Raw genomic sequence first — 14,955 nt, 5'->3', positions numbered from 1 at the left:
GGCAAGGAAGGAAAAGATTTTGGGGGGAAAGTGCTTGGAGAACTTTGGCTCTGAAGGGGACTTGGGAAGGGGCTAAAGTGATTGTGCAGGGGTCTGGGGGTGCAGGGGGGACCCGTAATCAGGCTCTGTGAAAACGGTTAAGTGACTGTGCAGGGGTCTGGGGGTGCAGGAGTGACCCATGTCTACCTATGTTCACCCATGGGTGAGCAAGATCCATAGTAGGCTCTGGAGAAAGGGTTAAAGCTGGTGCCATGGGGCAGACCCTGGGCAGGGGGAGCCAAGGTGAAAGCTTACTGTGCAGAGAGCTTGGGGACTTTAAGATGGGGTCCTTCCCTAAATGGAAGGAAATCAGCAAGTGGAAGCGAGCTCCAGGCTGGGCCTGCCTGAGGTTACATACTGTTTGGGGTAATGACACAGTTACTACATTCTGAGGCTGAAGGCATGGGACATGGTTCTGCTGGCCTCTGCTTTCTCTCTTCGCCCTCCGTGTTTCTTACCGGTATTAGGTAGCAGCTGGGGCACAGGAGAGGGTGACAGACAAGAGGAGAGCTTTTGCTGTCTCAAGGTTGGCTAGACAGGCCACAGTGGCTAAGTAAGCCAGGGCCAATCTTTCTCACCTCAGGGCCACCTGGCTATGATGGAACCAGTGGCTCTAGCTGCCAACTCCTGAGGGCATACAGCTGTGCCCCTCTCCTCCGGTGGGCACACAGGGCCTCCCCCACTCTGCAAGTTGGGAGCTACTTTGAAGGACACAGGCAAAGCCAACCTCTGGGTTCCCAAGATCCACTGTGGTCCTTTCCACCTTGGAGAGGGAGGCCACATTCCCAGGAGGTGCGATGGGCCTCTAGCGGCCCCATGTGGCTATGGTGGAGACTGCAGTACCATCTGTACCTTTCTATGATCTTTTCCCTAAAGCAATCTTTAAAAGCTAGCCTAAAGGCATTTGCATAAAGATTTTTCCTCTGGCTTGTCTCTTCCAGGAACTAACAGCTACAGGAACTAAAAGAGGCTGCGGGCAGGGAAAGCCTGCTGCCAGTGCAAGAAATGCCAGCCTCCTGGTTCACTGCAGTTTAGTAGTCTGGGGTTCTGCTCAGACATCCTCAATTGCCTTGGACTTAGCAGCTTCCCGTGCACTGGAAGCCAACCCATTGCTCTCTGCCTGAAGCCCAGGACCAGCTCTTCTGTCAGCAGTCAGACTAGTCTCCTTGGGAAAGGCCTTTCTTCCTCTCAGCCACCCACACCCAAGAAAAGCTCCAATTACCTTAAACTAATTGGCGCACTTAATTCTGGCCACAATGGACTGTGTTTTATTCGGTTAAGAGCCCACTGCTAAGGCAGTGAAACACAGGAGAGGGAGGAGGATTATGGAGAGAGAAATGAACGCTGGCTGGCTGGCTGGAGGAGGGACAGAGGGTGGGAAAATGGAAGATGGGGAGGCCAGGAAGGACAATGGGAGTGAGCTGTGAAGACCACAAGAGCTTCCTGAGCATTCAGCTAGAAATGGCTACACTCTTGGGGCAGGCAGGCACTTGCTCTCATGCAGTCGAACCCAGCTACCCCCCGAACTGCCAACCCTATGCCAATGCCCACCGATTTTGACTTGTCCCAGGGCTCGACCCGCTGGCTCACAAACATCTGCCGAGTTCCTTCCTCACACTTGGATCTTTTAGGATGCCTCTCCACAGCAAGGACCTCACAGGAGTCCGGCCTTTTCAGCCAAGGATCTTATGTCAGAAGGATTTTAAAAGTGAACCATGTTCTTTCCCCTCATCAAAAGCCCGAATTCTGAGTCTTTCAGAATTGGAGGAAAGCTACACCAAAGCCACCCACGGGACAGACTCCTGGAAAATGACAATTGTGGTGTATGCTCTTTGGTGATGCCTGTGAATGGCCCAAAGCTGAGTGAGGCCCCTGAGCTCTCACATGCAGAGTGGAACTCGAGCATGGGGAGATCGCCCAACCCTCAAGATGCACCTCTCGTGCTCCACCTTGGTGAAGGTGCAGTGGCCTTTAGGGAACTTTTTCAACAGAAACAGAAGTTTCTCCTAGTGAACATCGGTAAGGATGTTCAATACTTCTTTACCGCCCAGTGCCTGCTCTCCCTTGTTTTCATCCCCTCACCAAGGAGTTACCAGTGAGGTGGGAGGTCCCAGCCTGAGGGAGTCCCTTCTGCAATGAGGAAGGAAGGCAAGTCAGTTGTACTAGAAAGGGAGAAAATCCTGACAGAGGATTGTCAGCGCCATAGGATCTGCCCACCCAGGACAGCACACACCCAGGACGTGCAGGAGCTTCCCCTTCTGCGCTTGCTCCCACAAGGCAGGCAAGGCAACAAAAACCACCAGGAGCAGCAATGGGGAAGGGCATGCATAGGGTTGGCTGAATTAACAAAGCAATAAATAATCAGGATTTCCGTAGAGGGGGGAGGGGAGAGCAGACAGGACTGAGGAGAGGAGGTACATGCATTTCAGTTGTAGTCCTAGAATGTCCTCAGTGTGACACTAAAGAACTCCAGGAAGGTGGCTGCTAGGGACTTGGCTCAGTGTTCAAGACCCAGGGGAGTATGCTGGTTGTGAGTGGTCCTAAACCCAACAGTCAGAGGATATAGAAATGAGCATCCATCCCATGCCTGGCATACTGTGGGTGGTGTGGAGTAGTATCTGAAAAGAGATTCTGAGCTTTGCAGTAAAATGGGGTGCTGGTGGAGGTCCCCTTTCTCCAGTTGGGGAGTTTTTTTCATGTCAGCCAATGCATGCATTTCTTTCTCAAGTTCAAAGGCACGTGGAAGTAGTCAGACCTATTCTGGCCATCAGTATCACTATAGGGGGGGGGGGGAAATCACACAAAATGGTGACGAGGGCTTCGCTCCTGTCAGCAACACATGGCCGGGTTCCTATGGAAGACCTCTGGAGTCAGAAGCTTTACCCAGCCATCATCGGTGAGCTTTTTGAAGAAAGGGACAATGGGGATGTCATATCAAGTGACAGGCCAGGCTTCATGCAAGGGAGTACAGCATCTTGCCTCAGTGCTGGTGTAGCCCAGTGTAGCTCTGCTCTGGAAATGGCTGTCCAAAACATTCCAGCCAGAGTCTGGGTTGAGCATGAGGCCCATGGTTCAGTGGAAGCCTCTAAATGCCTTCCTGGAAATGTCTACCTTTTGATCACAGGAATCTTCAGGATTTATTTTCCCCATCCTCACCCTCCAACCCACCAGCCAAAGTAACTGTCATTGCTTGGAGGGTAGATCTTCCCCAGGATGCGTTTACTTTCTGGGGGACTGCTGTGGGGGAAATGCTCCCATCTTAGAAGGGCTTGAGACTTTCTCTGTGCCCTGGGAGAACTGGACAACTTGGCTAAATAGATGCTACCAAAATGAGGGTGCAAGAGGCTGCCTGAAAGCCTGGGACCACCCTGAGTTCAGCCCTGGAAGTTTCTGGAACGGATTGCTCCAGTGGAGATGCTGGGGCTGCAAGTTGAGAGGTCTGAGGTGGTGTGTCCATCCTTAACAGATCACGGCATCATCTCCCCTTGAAGATGCGGATTTTCTTGATGGCTGCCAGGGTAGCCGTGACATTGTGCTCGAAGTCACCGTCATGAACCCCCGTCTTTCGGAATGCACCCGCTGACGGGTTGTTTTCCCAGTAATGGTGCCAGTTCCCTTTGCTGTCTGCTCCAAAGCCATACAAGTCCACCTGTAGGGCAAAGCCAAGGTGAGACCCAGATAGCATGACCATGGTGGTGGTGGTGGTGGTGGTTGTGGTGGTGGGGAGCTGGAAAGGCAGCCTGTGGTTGTCCTTGAAATTTTATGGTAAACATTCATGATTCAGAGGAACTTTCTTCAGAAAGGCAAAGCAAGCCAAGTCAGGCTCAAGTTCAACTCCAGCCCAAAGTCACCTTGGGATGGCCTCAGGTGGGTGGCACTGAGAGGGGCAGGGCCTCACTGGAAGCCCCAAGGAGTCCTGGAGGGAAGGTGTGGAAAGGGGGCTTGAAAGGCAGACAAACCATCCCTCATCCAAACTGACTCTTGACATACCGGATCATCTCAGAACCTCAATGCCTCACGTGGCACGGAGGCCAAGAGGTGTGATGGCAGAAGGTAGGTGACAGGCTCTGAACCCTTCCTTCTGAGGCCAGCATCTGAGACTGGGGCCCATACACACCTGGCAAACACCAGTGGCTACTTATTGTGGACCGACCACTGTGCCGACAAGACCTACTTTCCTCAGTTGCTACTGGCAGGTGGTACTGGGGACATTAGGGACATACTCATGAAGCTTCAACCCTTACAACGTATGGCATTCATGGACAGAATGTCGCTTAAAGAGACAAGGGTTAAATTCTGGGCTCTCAGGGCGCTGAAGAGCAGCCACAGATCCAACGTGTCTTTCCAGGACAGGACATCCCAGTTGGGTCTTAGCTAATGAGTAGATGATGGTCAGTAAAGAGTCACTCAGATGAGCCTTAAATAAGGGACACTGACATACCATCTAGTTGTGGGATGGAGGATAGACCAGAGCTAGAGATGGGTGTGCCCAACAGAGCAGGGACAGCTCAGCAGTTCAGTGGCATTCACTTATTCAGCACAGACCTCCCTTGGAGCTGGGATCTTTGGGTGGGATTGGGGATAAAAGACAGGAAGCAGGGCCTCTGAGGTCCTCCTGTGGATCTCACGGTTGGTGGGTGGTGGAAGCCCTGTGTATGTGGTTGGCTTCCTGGAAATTCTGGAGAAGTGGGTCAGGGTGTGGTTCCCCAGGTGGCTCTAACAAGCAACCTGGGGGTGGTAGCTGTGGCCTTTGTAGCCCTCTTTGTCTAAACCGCTTAGAACCTGCTTCTTCATGTTGAACTGAATCAGAGCCACTTTCACTAGAATGTTTCAGAAATCCTGCCCTTGAGAATGGTAGCACACGGTTGCCACTCTGACACCTGCCTGGTGAGACAGGTGTCTCAGAGACCCACGGGAACTGTCTTCTGTCCTCTCCCCTACCCTGGACTCCCCTGGAAAGGTGGAGTGATCACATCCTTGTGGCAGTAACCTGCAGGAAGGCAGGATGGCATACCTCATCACAGAGATGAATGGAGAAGATGACCGAGAGGATGCCAGTCGATGGGTACCGCCCGTGGCCCTCAAGCCAGTTGTCAAAGACATACTTGATGAAGGCTGGGTGGTAGATCAGGATCTGCAGGGAGAATGGGCTTGGTGAGTACAGCCAGGACAAGACACACGAAGTGCTCTGATAAACACCCTTGCACTTATGGACTTAGTGCTGGGGACAATCTAGATATCCTGCATCGTTGAGAGGTAGCGCTGAAGAGTGACGGGAACCACAGGCAAGAATCAGAGCAGAACAGCTTCATAGCCCTGAAGAAAGCCTGGAAGAAGACAGGGGTGTTGAAATAAAAATCCTATGGGGGCAACGGGGTGTGACCCAAGGCTCCAGAAGTGTTCCAGGGAGCAGTGTGAGGAGGGATCATGACTGTGTCACTGCATTATAAACACACCCATGGGCCACCTGCTCTGGCTGGCTTTGGCTGGAATCTCTGACCTAAGGCAAACTAAATGTATGCCTTTCCTTTCCCGTTATGAAGACCCCAAGGCCCAGAGAGGCTAAGCAACATCTTCAGCGTTGCACAGCCAGGAAGGTCAGCCTGTGCCAGGCATGGCCTCATCCTCCATGCTTGTCTTGGGGACAGTGAAAGAGACTTTAGAACCAGCAAAGGGTTAGGCAGCCTTATGCTGTTCTTTAGGGCAGGGTTGAAATGATGGGCGTACGAGTCTCTGGAGGGCTCTTTGCCTCTCAGCCTTGCTTCAGGCCATTGATTTGGGTCTTAGCAGAGAGACTCACCCTATAAAAATCATGGGGCTTCTTTCTGGGCTTTTGGTGCTCACAGCCAAGGAGAGCATGTTGCAGGAACAGGAGGACTTCATCTAGCCCTAACATGATCTAGGCTATGTCCTTGGGCAAGTCCCTGGCCTCTCTGAGCGTCTTGAAGTATGACAGTGTATGCAAATACCCACTATGGTGGCTCTTTCACACATGTTCCTGCTTTCGGGACCCATGTCTGGGTCAGCGCAGTACAAGGGTTTGCTAGGAAGAATGGGAAGGAAAGAGGTGAGTCTGGCTCTGAGGAGCTCCTAGGAACCATTAAAAAGCCACTGCCCACATTGTCCCCACCCTCCAGGGGCTTGTGACAGCTGGATGACTGGGTGCTACCCTGACTTGGCTGAGGTAGGTTTGGGTAATCCTGAGTCATGTCTGTGGCAAGTTCCCAGATGGTACTGCTGCTCTGGAGACCCACTGTGAAGACCTGTCCTTAGCGGCGAAGCTCCACAAGTGCCAGCAACTGCACCGGGACAGGGCCCCTAGGCAGTTTGTGTAGCCCAGTGACCCATCACAGCACCAAATCTTGAAAATGAAATCAGAGCAAAACCAGAAGGTCCCAAGCTGCCTCTTACCTTCTCTTGTTTCACTTTGATCTTCGGAGGCACGGGGACGTAGGTGCTGTAGTTGGGAGAGAGGAGGATCTTAACATTGGGAAGGGACCAGAAGTGACACAGCCAGGAAGAAGAAGATAAGGAGGCTTAGGCTCTCAGAAGCCACCTTCCTGGCTCAACATAGCTCCTTCTGCAGCAGCTCCAGAATGCCACCAGGGGTGCTCTGGCTGATTTGAGAATGTTCTTTGGTTAGATGGGCTAGAATAGGGACTTGCACAGCCTTTTAGGGGCCTAGTGATATTTGTCTCCACGTGCCCATTAGCGGGGCTCAGGCTGATGTTGCAGAGCTGATGGAGTGACCTGTGGCTGTCTCCAGCTCATGCAAGCAGACATGGGTTGCAGCAACAAGGTGTAAAATTCTCTATCAAATGGAACATAATGGTGCACTGGGCTTTCCGTGTGGCTGGGTAACAGGAAACACCTTAAGTCAGCCACCTGGCCCAATCTCTTGCCAAGCCTTTCTTTCACACTCTGTCCTCTGGAGGCTTGGGGTTCCTGGAATCCACAGTTCGTGGCTCTAGCTCTGATCCTGGGAGATCTGGACTAGGACTAGGAGTTATGCTGACATCTGGAAATGGAAGCCACTCCCCTTTGAGAAAAGTCAGGGACTGAGGAATTAGACCCAGATGATTGCCTGGGCTCTTGGTCAAGTTCAGTGTTGGGCAAGTGGTTTGGCCTGGCCATGGTTGCTCCCTGGAGGCCAGATCTACTGAGAAGCCCTGCTGTGAGGACTAAATGAGATGCCAAGTGTCTGTTGATAGATGCCATGCCTGGGGAGCTGACGGCAGCACTTACTCTCAGAGAGCCAGTGTTGACGTATCCATGATGTGTGTGCTCAGCAGCCCTGCCTGGTCGGTCCTACAGTCTTAGGGTTCTCAGCACTAAGGAGGGACGCGGACCTACCACAAGACGGTACTCCAGCCCTGAGGATTAGCACAGAGCTACCACATGCTGAGTCCTCTCCTGGGGTTTATCTAAGAGATTCCAGAGTTTCGGGGGGAGCAAACCATGGAATCCTAAATGTAAGTAACACGAGTTTGGAGAATCAGTGCTAGGAAGTGAGGGGACCAGTCAGATAGGAGCAACCAGGGAGAGGGCAGGAGCTGTCACCTGTGTCCCAGGAGGTGTGGGAAAGAGGAATCCTAAGGGACAGCCCAGCAGGAGGGAGCCACGGTAGGAGACAGACAGCCACTAGAGAAACTCACTGCGTGATGGTGCCTGTGGTGGTGGCACTGATGACCCACTGTAAGTCAGTGGTCTTGAAGGGGACAAGGACCATGCTGACATTCTCTCCCAGCTCCCGGAAACTCTCAGGATACACAAGATGGTGGGTGGTCCTGCTCCCGACATCTGCCTCAAAGCCCATGGTGGGTGCCCTGTTCATCCTTAGACGGGAGAGAAGGAGGGCACATGGTAAGGATGCTGGTGTTGGAGGCACCCGTGTGGTAACCACAGGCGAACTCCTTTGTGCCCTAGGCTTCAGGTTCTCCATGTGTACAATGAGAACACTGGAGACACAGGCCAGACACGCCCAGGCCTAATAGGTGCACCTTTTCCTATTATCCAGAGCTCAGGCAAGTGTTCTACCAAGCCGCACAGCTTTAAACTCCTGTCTGTCCGACCCTGAACCTGACTCTGCCTCTCTTCATGGCCGTTCCCACAGGATACCAGGTACACTGAAAGCATGGAAAGGGGCCTATGAACATGAAGCCAGAGACCCAGAAATAAGGTTATTCTAGATTCTTGAACTCCCTAGAACCCAGAATGTATCTGGGGACTCTGAGTCCCATCTCTAATTATGGCCCCTGTCTCCGGAGACTTCTGAGTAGGGATTATGAAAAATTCAAGAGAGGCACTGTCCCTTTTTCCTGAGATGCCAATTTCACTTGAGGACAGAGGAAGCAAAGATGACATTAAAAGCTTCTGGATTGCCGTCTAGATGGAGAGTTGGGGGTATATTGGAGGCAAGGAAAGAGAGGCTTCAAATCAGTTTTACTCACTCAATAAGCCTTAGGTACTAAGTTCCCAGCCCATTGGAAATATCTAGCAAAATCTTCCTTATTGCATGCCACCTTGCTAGAGAAAGCTGAAGAGACTAAGACCCCAGTCCGTAGTAGGGCCTCAGCCCTTGAACCTTGGCCCTCAGAGATGAGCCAAGGTATTTCATACACCTCTGGGGAATCCCTGGACTTGGGATGAGAGCCTAGTGCTTACCTTAGCACAAAGTCATGGCTGTCAATCTCAGGCCCATATGAGGAGTCCCTCAGGTTCCCGGAGTTGCCCACCACTGCACAGCGTCGACAACCCACCAGCCTCTTGTTCAGCATGGGGTCCACATTCCCAGGCACCAAGCGGAACAGTTCCTTGACAGTGTCACTCAGGTTGTTGGGTTTCCTCTCCCGCTGGAGCCTCTGGGGGAACAGAGGGGAATGACCACCCTGGCTCCCCTGCCTCAGGCAGGGCGGGCTGCCTTCCTGGCCATCAAACCCAGCTAAGTGTGAAGGCACAGGTGGCTAGTGACAGACACCCCCATCCCAAGACAAGAGATAGGAAGAAAGCCCATTTATCCACTCTAATGTACTCTCTGGGCACCTACCGTGTGTGAGACCAGGACTTTATCTGACCTTTGGGGATGTAGGAATGGGCCAAGGCCAATCCCCAGACACCGAGGACCACTGTGTTTACTGCATTCCTCATTCGCATCACCTCCTAAGATCTAGTTTTGCTACTGCTGGCCGTTAAGACCAGCCTGGATTCAGGGTACACCCTAGAGCCAAGGCCACACACCCTTCCCAGGGGAGGACACCAGAGACACAGGGAAAGCTTGGGATGTGGGGACAGAGACTGGGTGCTACAGATGTGGGGCAAGGGATGTCACTAATGGGCAGCAGCAGTGGTATCAGGAGAGAGAGGCATTGGGGGGTGGGTGGGAGGGCAAAGACTCTTGGCCTCTGGGACTGGGACTTGTGATCACTTCTAATGTCTTAGGCTACCAGCTCCATGGTGATTTGTTATGGGAGCCACAGGAGGGAAAAGCAGTAAGGGTTTTCTCTGACATATACATAATAGATGCTCAATAAATACTTGCTGAGTGAAGGGATGACTCTCTCTCTCTCTCTCTCTCTCTCTCTCTCTCTCTCTATATATATATATATATATATATATATATATACACACACACACACACACACACACATACATATACTCTGAACGCTGAAGGATGCTTGGAGAGTTCCCAGGTCTCCCCCAACCTTGCCCCCAGACCCTATTCTGCTCACCAGCCACCAATGGTATGTGTCTTCCTCCATCAGAGCATTGTGGGCTGTCAGCAGCGGCTGCATGGTCTTGTTGAAGCGCTGGTCAAACCAGTATGAGACCTTGCTCTGGCTGATGCAGTGTGTGCAGGTGCACGGCTGTGACTTGATGAACTTGCGGAGTTCCAGCACCATCCGCTTGGAGAACCAGGCAGTGGGCACTCCCGTGTTTGAGTAGTTCAGGACAAAGGAAGTGAGGAAGATGAAGAGCAGAAAGAAGGTGAGCCACTTGAGGGTCCTTTTCCTCATGTTCACCATTTCCACCCTCTGCTGGGACTTCTCTGTTGATGGGAGGGTGGAAGAGAGGAGACCCTGCCTAGAGCTGAGCAGAGATACAGGGAGCAGGCGGCAGGAAAGGAGATCTGCAGAGAGGCTTCAGAGGCAGTGAGGGCACACTCCAGCCTGTGGGAGGCACACCCAGGTCTGTGCTCTGGGCATTCTTGTGTGGCACATGAGGGCTGACTGTGTGATGCAGTCTTGGCTGTATTGTCTTCCTTTTGGTAAACAGCGTGGTGCTCTACTTCTTCTGCAACCCCAAGCAAAGTCAAGAATGTGGCTTGACGAGACCTTGGTGACAACCCAGAAGATCACTCAAGAGAGATCAGGGTTATTTAGTTAGTCCTCAGCCTGCGTGAACCCCTGGACGACCTGAAAAAGGGTCCAGGTGTAGGATGTGAGGCTGCTTGGCCTCCCTCCTTCAGAAAGTGTGGCTCAGGAGAATCCTTAATTAGAGCCGGCTGTCACCAGCAATGGGGGCTTAAAGAACATCTGGAAGGCACAGGGGTTGCCGAACATCTGTATAGAAAGGAAAGAGAAAGAAAGATGAAACTTGGCAACCTTGTTATGGAAACCATTTCTCTCTCCACACATCTGCCATGAGCCTCTGGGGCTCCCTATAGGCTACAGGGGTTTTGATACCATTTGTCTGTATTTTCTTGCTTCTAGCTTGAACTTTGCCCCCACATCCAGCAGAGTATGTCACTGCCATGCGATCACTCCCCACCCCCTTATGGACACAGGTGCTCTGGCTGCCATGCTTTGCCCTCTACGGTGAACTGATAGACCCTGAAGTTATGAATCATAGTAGATTCGATGTCCCTCGGGTTGTTCCCGGCTGGTATGCTGTCACAGTCGAAGCAAAGGACAAGAACAAAGACAAACAAACAAACAAAGACTAATACAATGGCTGGAGCATGAAGCTCAGCTTTTTAGTTTCTCATTTGCTATTTCCTGCTTCTTCAACCATGAACCTGTGCACCTTACACATGACCAGATGCTTCCAATGAGGGAAAATGGTTCGGAACGTACATCCCTTCCCCCGTGGTTTCCTTTGCTATGGGTATAGCCTCGCAGTGTTGGACTTAGTGTCTGATGAATAAGCCATCTCTCTCTATACTTTCGATCATGTCTCCGTTTGGCTCCTTGCTGTTCTCAACTCTACCTCCTAGGAGGCAGCACCCACCTTGTGCAGGAGGTTGGCTGCTTCAACTCTACTTTATCTCTCGTTTTCACCCTACTTCATTGCACTCGTTTTCACCTCAGGGATCCCCACCCTTCAGGCCTTGGCTATGCCTACCTGGAGTTCTCTGCAGCCATTCTAGGTTAGGGGGAAGGGTTCTACCTGTGTTCGACCCTCTCTGTGCAGACAGCAAGGCTCCCATGAGCAACAGAATATCTTCCCTCTCTATAAACTTGGGCAGGTGGTTGGGCAGGAAGGGGCAAAGCAACGAGTGGGACCTCCACAGCCCCTGCCCTGCCCAGAAGCAGCTCTTTTATCTCTGTGATAGACATGTTTTCTACAACACACCTGAATCATGGCCCAGTGACTTCTGGACTAATCTTGTCCTCTTCATCACTGAAAAGCAGATCCTCTCCAGGCCCCTGGGGTCTGGCTCGCTGGCTTCACATGGCAGAATCAGAAACCAGAGAGTGAGACCCAGGCCAGTGGAATGCCTTCAACACAAGAGAAAGCCTTCTGCAAAGCGCTGTCAAGCCCTGTCCTGGCCAGGGGATACTTGGCGCCACCTATCCTTACTACAGAAGGTTTTCAGTGGAGCCTGGCCAAGAGCACCAGACTACAAACAGTCACAGACAGCGCACCATATAGTTGCCGTGCGTTGTGGGTCAGTCCCTTCATCTCTCTGATCCTTACTTCCTGAATCCAGAGAATAGAAGAGTGGTCCTCCAGGTCTGTGTGGACAGACTGACTGACATCGAGGTGACCAGCTCAGAGCAGCGAGTGTATGTACTACATGAGTCATAGCTGTTTCTCTTCCTCAAATCCCAGATGCTTCCTGTGTAAAATGTACCCCAATAAGATGGCGGGGCTGTCTCAAGGACAAGGTTATTTAAAGGACCAAATGACACCAGGCATCAAAGAATACAAGGCAGCGACACCCTGCCTGAGTTCCTCCAGGTGGTGGCAACTGAGCCTTCAGTGCTTTCTGAGGACCTGGGGGAAAGGGATCCTAACTAACTCATGGTGCGTGCGTGCAAGCGTGTGTGCAAGCTACTCTTGACTCCCGAGGGTTCTTCCACAATGGCTCTACTCATACTGTCTACTTGCCTGTCCCTCATATTCCCCTCCCCCACACTTAGGAGTACAGATGCACTGCCCTTTGGAGCTTGTGAAATTAACAGCCACTAGGAGAGCCTGACATCCTCATAGATTTGTGCCCCAGTATTGGATGGGGTCAACCTGTTCTTTGTATTTTGCAACTCAGGGTCCCAGCTGCCACCTGTTAAGCTCCGAGCAGCCCTCTGCACTGGCCTATAACTAGAGCATATAGCCTTTGCACTCAGCTATGCCTCGGTGTGAACGTTGAGCCCATCTTTCCTAGCTGAGACACCCTGTGTAAGTCAGTCTGTCTCTGTAGGTCCAGGTCTGCTCCTTAAGGCAGAGCCATCACACTTCTTTATGGGCCTATAGGGAGTAAGAGCTTCCTAGCAGGGAACGTGCACTGAAAGGAGTTACCCTCACCACCGATGCCCAGATGATGTGACTCAGACTCACTGGGGAAGCCTCAGACCGAGTTCACACACCCAGGAAACCAACCACGAATTTGAACCTGGGTCCTCCTTATCAAATAGGGTGCTTTCTCAGACTTGGGAATGAAAAGTCTAGATACTCCCAACTCCCTGCCTTTTTTGTTTCTGGCACATCTACTTGGTGCTAAGTAAGGCATTTCCAGGAGGAAGATGTTGGCCCTGAAAATGGTGTCCTCTGAGCAGGATCTGGAGTTTCTGTGTTCTCACACTGGGTGTGTCCCACTTCTGCTTTACTCCGTCATTTGGAAAACCCAAGGTCCAGTGAGTCACAGTGAGCTCCTGCCCAGGGCTCAGCTGTGGAGGGAAATACAGCTGGCCCCAGCTCCTTTACCACCCATAACCTGCAGCTGAGGACCACTCAGGGCTTCTTGCTGCTGATGTTAAGTGACTTGCTTTCGTCCTGATGAGGTCCCCCAGCTACACCTCTCTGGGGAACCTGGGGGCCTGGAGATGTTCAAATCTTCCAGGCGAATTCTAGAATCTTGTAGTTAAAGTCAAAGCATGAGGGGCGACCAGACACCAGGGAGGTATCTGCTTTCAAATGGCTGATTCTCACTCCAAAGTGGTGTCATTGCTGCATTCCAACCAAGGACTTTTAGGGAGTCCTGTTTCTTGTTGACCTGGACCCTAGTTTGGGTCGCTGTCTACCACAGTGGGGGGAGATCTACTCCTCCATATCCCCTGCCCCTCGAGTGATATAGGGCCTGCACCTCAAAAATCTCATTTTAGAACTTTCCTTGCCCAAATAGTTCAAAAGGCAGTTAATCAATAATGTCTGGGTTGACAGAAGAGAGATGAGGCCTTCCTTCCTTCTGCCCTACCTTAGTGGTGGTGCCTGAAAGTGGCTTCACACAGAACTGCAGGACCTGTCTTCCCTACCTAAAGGCTGAAGTTAGTAAGATTTGTGTTCTGTGCTGACTTTCTGAAGCTTCCTGGTCTCAGGGTGCCATCCAGAATGGGTGCCCGAAAGGCCTTGAGGTCCCACATCTCTTCCCTTCCCTCAACTTTACAAATGACGGGTCTGTGAAGAGCATGCATTTTCCTCCCATATTCTCAGATAGGATCCTCAGTGCTTGCCTTGAAGATCCCTAGGATGTCTCCAACCAAACCTGGCAGCCCAAATGACTCCCCAGTTTACCTCTACTTGGCCTGCCCATCCCAGACATAACCACCCCCTAACAACCTTTGTGCATATTATACCCGGGTGTAATGGATAATTTTCATTGTCAAGTTGACTAGATTTAGAATTACTCTGGAAATAACATAAATCTTATGAAGGTGGAAAAAGGTGGTTGGAGAGATGGCTCAGAGGTTAAGAGCACTTCCTACTCTTGCAGAGGGTCACGGTTTGGATCCTAGAACTCATATCGTACAGCACACATCTGCCTGTATGTAACCCCAGTTCTGAGGGACCTTTGCCCTCTTCTGACCGCTACAGGCACCTGCACACATTTGAGTGAGTTTCTTTGTAAACTCAATTATGTTATGTAAATATGTTTTTGTTTTAATCTCAAGTGTGGAATCTTAGGTTGGACTTGAGTATGTTTGCTGATGATAATGGCTTCCTGTGGGGCAAGGTCTTTGTCAGTTGGTAATAGCCTGTCTCATGCAGCACAGAGAGGGGTGTGGTCTAGGACTCAGAGGAAGACAAATAGGAGAGCTTGGAGAGAGAGGGGGTGGCATGCAATGGTAGCGTTGGTGTGTAGCACTTTGGAGAGAGTAGAGACGAATAGTGTGGCAGCTTGGAGATAGATGGAGAGAAATGTTTCAGTGTGGCAGCAACTCAGAGGAGACTGCTTGGTGTATTTTCTGTTGACGGAGATTGGTACTGCTCCCAATGAACCCATTAAGCCTAAACCGCCAAGAGAAGTAAAGGGGTCTGTGCCCTTTCTCTCCACCAACCTTCTTTCTCATACCCAGGGTTAAGGGGTTGGAGGAAGGGAGGTAGAGGCTTCAATACCCCAAATAAAATAGGTTTAAAAGCAAATAAATAGATAAGTAAAAATAAATAAATAAATAAATAAATAACTTCATGGATTTCTACTAAAGAGGCTCTTTATAAAGTCTTAATTGAGCTGGAACAACCTGTCCTGAATATAGATGA

At 51.2% G+C, this 14,955-nt stretch overlaps 1 protein-coding gene and 1 long non-coding RNA gene across 2 annotated transcripts in view; both read right to left on the bottom strand.

The window, feature by feature from the left end:
* Positions 1 to 2,577: 2,577 nt before the first annotated feature.
* Positions 2,578 to 10,160, bottom strand: St3gal1 (ST3 beta-galactoside alpha-2,3-sialyltransferase 1). Its single transcript, XM_051159574.1, has 6 exons — positions 9,768 to 10,160; positions 8,704 to 8,900; positions 7,695 to 7,874; positions 6,451 to 6,496; positions 5,054 to 5,173; positions 2,578 to 3,688 (listed from the first exon to the last, which is right to left on the bottom strand). The coding sequence occupies exons 1-6, from the start codon at positions 10,059 to 10,061 to the stop codon at positions 3,515 to 3,517; spliced, it is 1,011 nt and encodes a 336-aa protein (XP_051015531.1). The 5' UTR covers positions 10,062 to 10,160; the 3' UTR covers positions 2,578 to 3,514.
* A 33-nt stretch (positions 10,161 to 10,193) lies between these two features.
* The window catches only part of LOC127201187 (uncharacterized), a 38,608-nt gene continuing 33,846 nt past the window's right edge, over positions 10,194 to 14,955 (bottom strand). Inside the window, exon 3 of the long non-coding RNA XR_007832167.1 lies at positions 10,194 to 10,598. This is a non-coding gene — a long non-coding RNA (uncharacterized LOC127201187). The remainder of the gene's footprint in view (positions 10,599 to 14,955) is intronic.

This window comes from Acomys russatus, chromosome 17 (genome assembly GCF_903995435.1).
Source record: "Acomys russatus chromosome 17, mAcoRus1.1, whole genome shotgun sequence".
In the NCBI taxonomy this organism is placed as follows: domain Eukaryota; kingdom Metazoa; phylum Chordata; class Mammalia; order Rodentia; family Muridae; genus Acomys; species Acomys russatus.
Note: the sequence above shows the minus strand (reverse complement) of the source record. Positions and strands in the feature narration are given on the sequence as shown.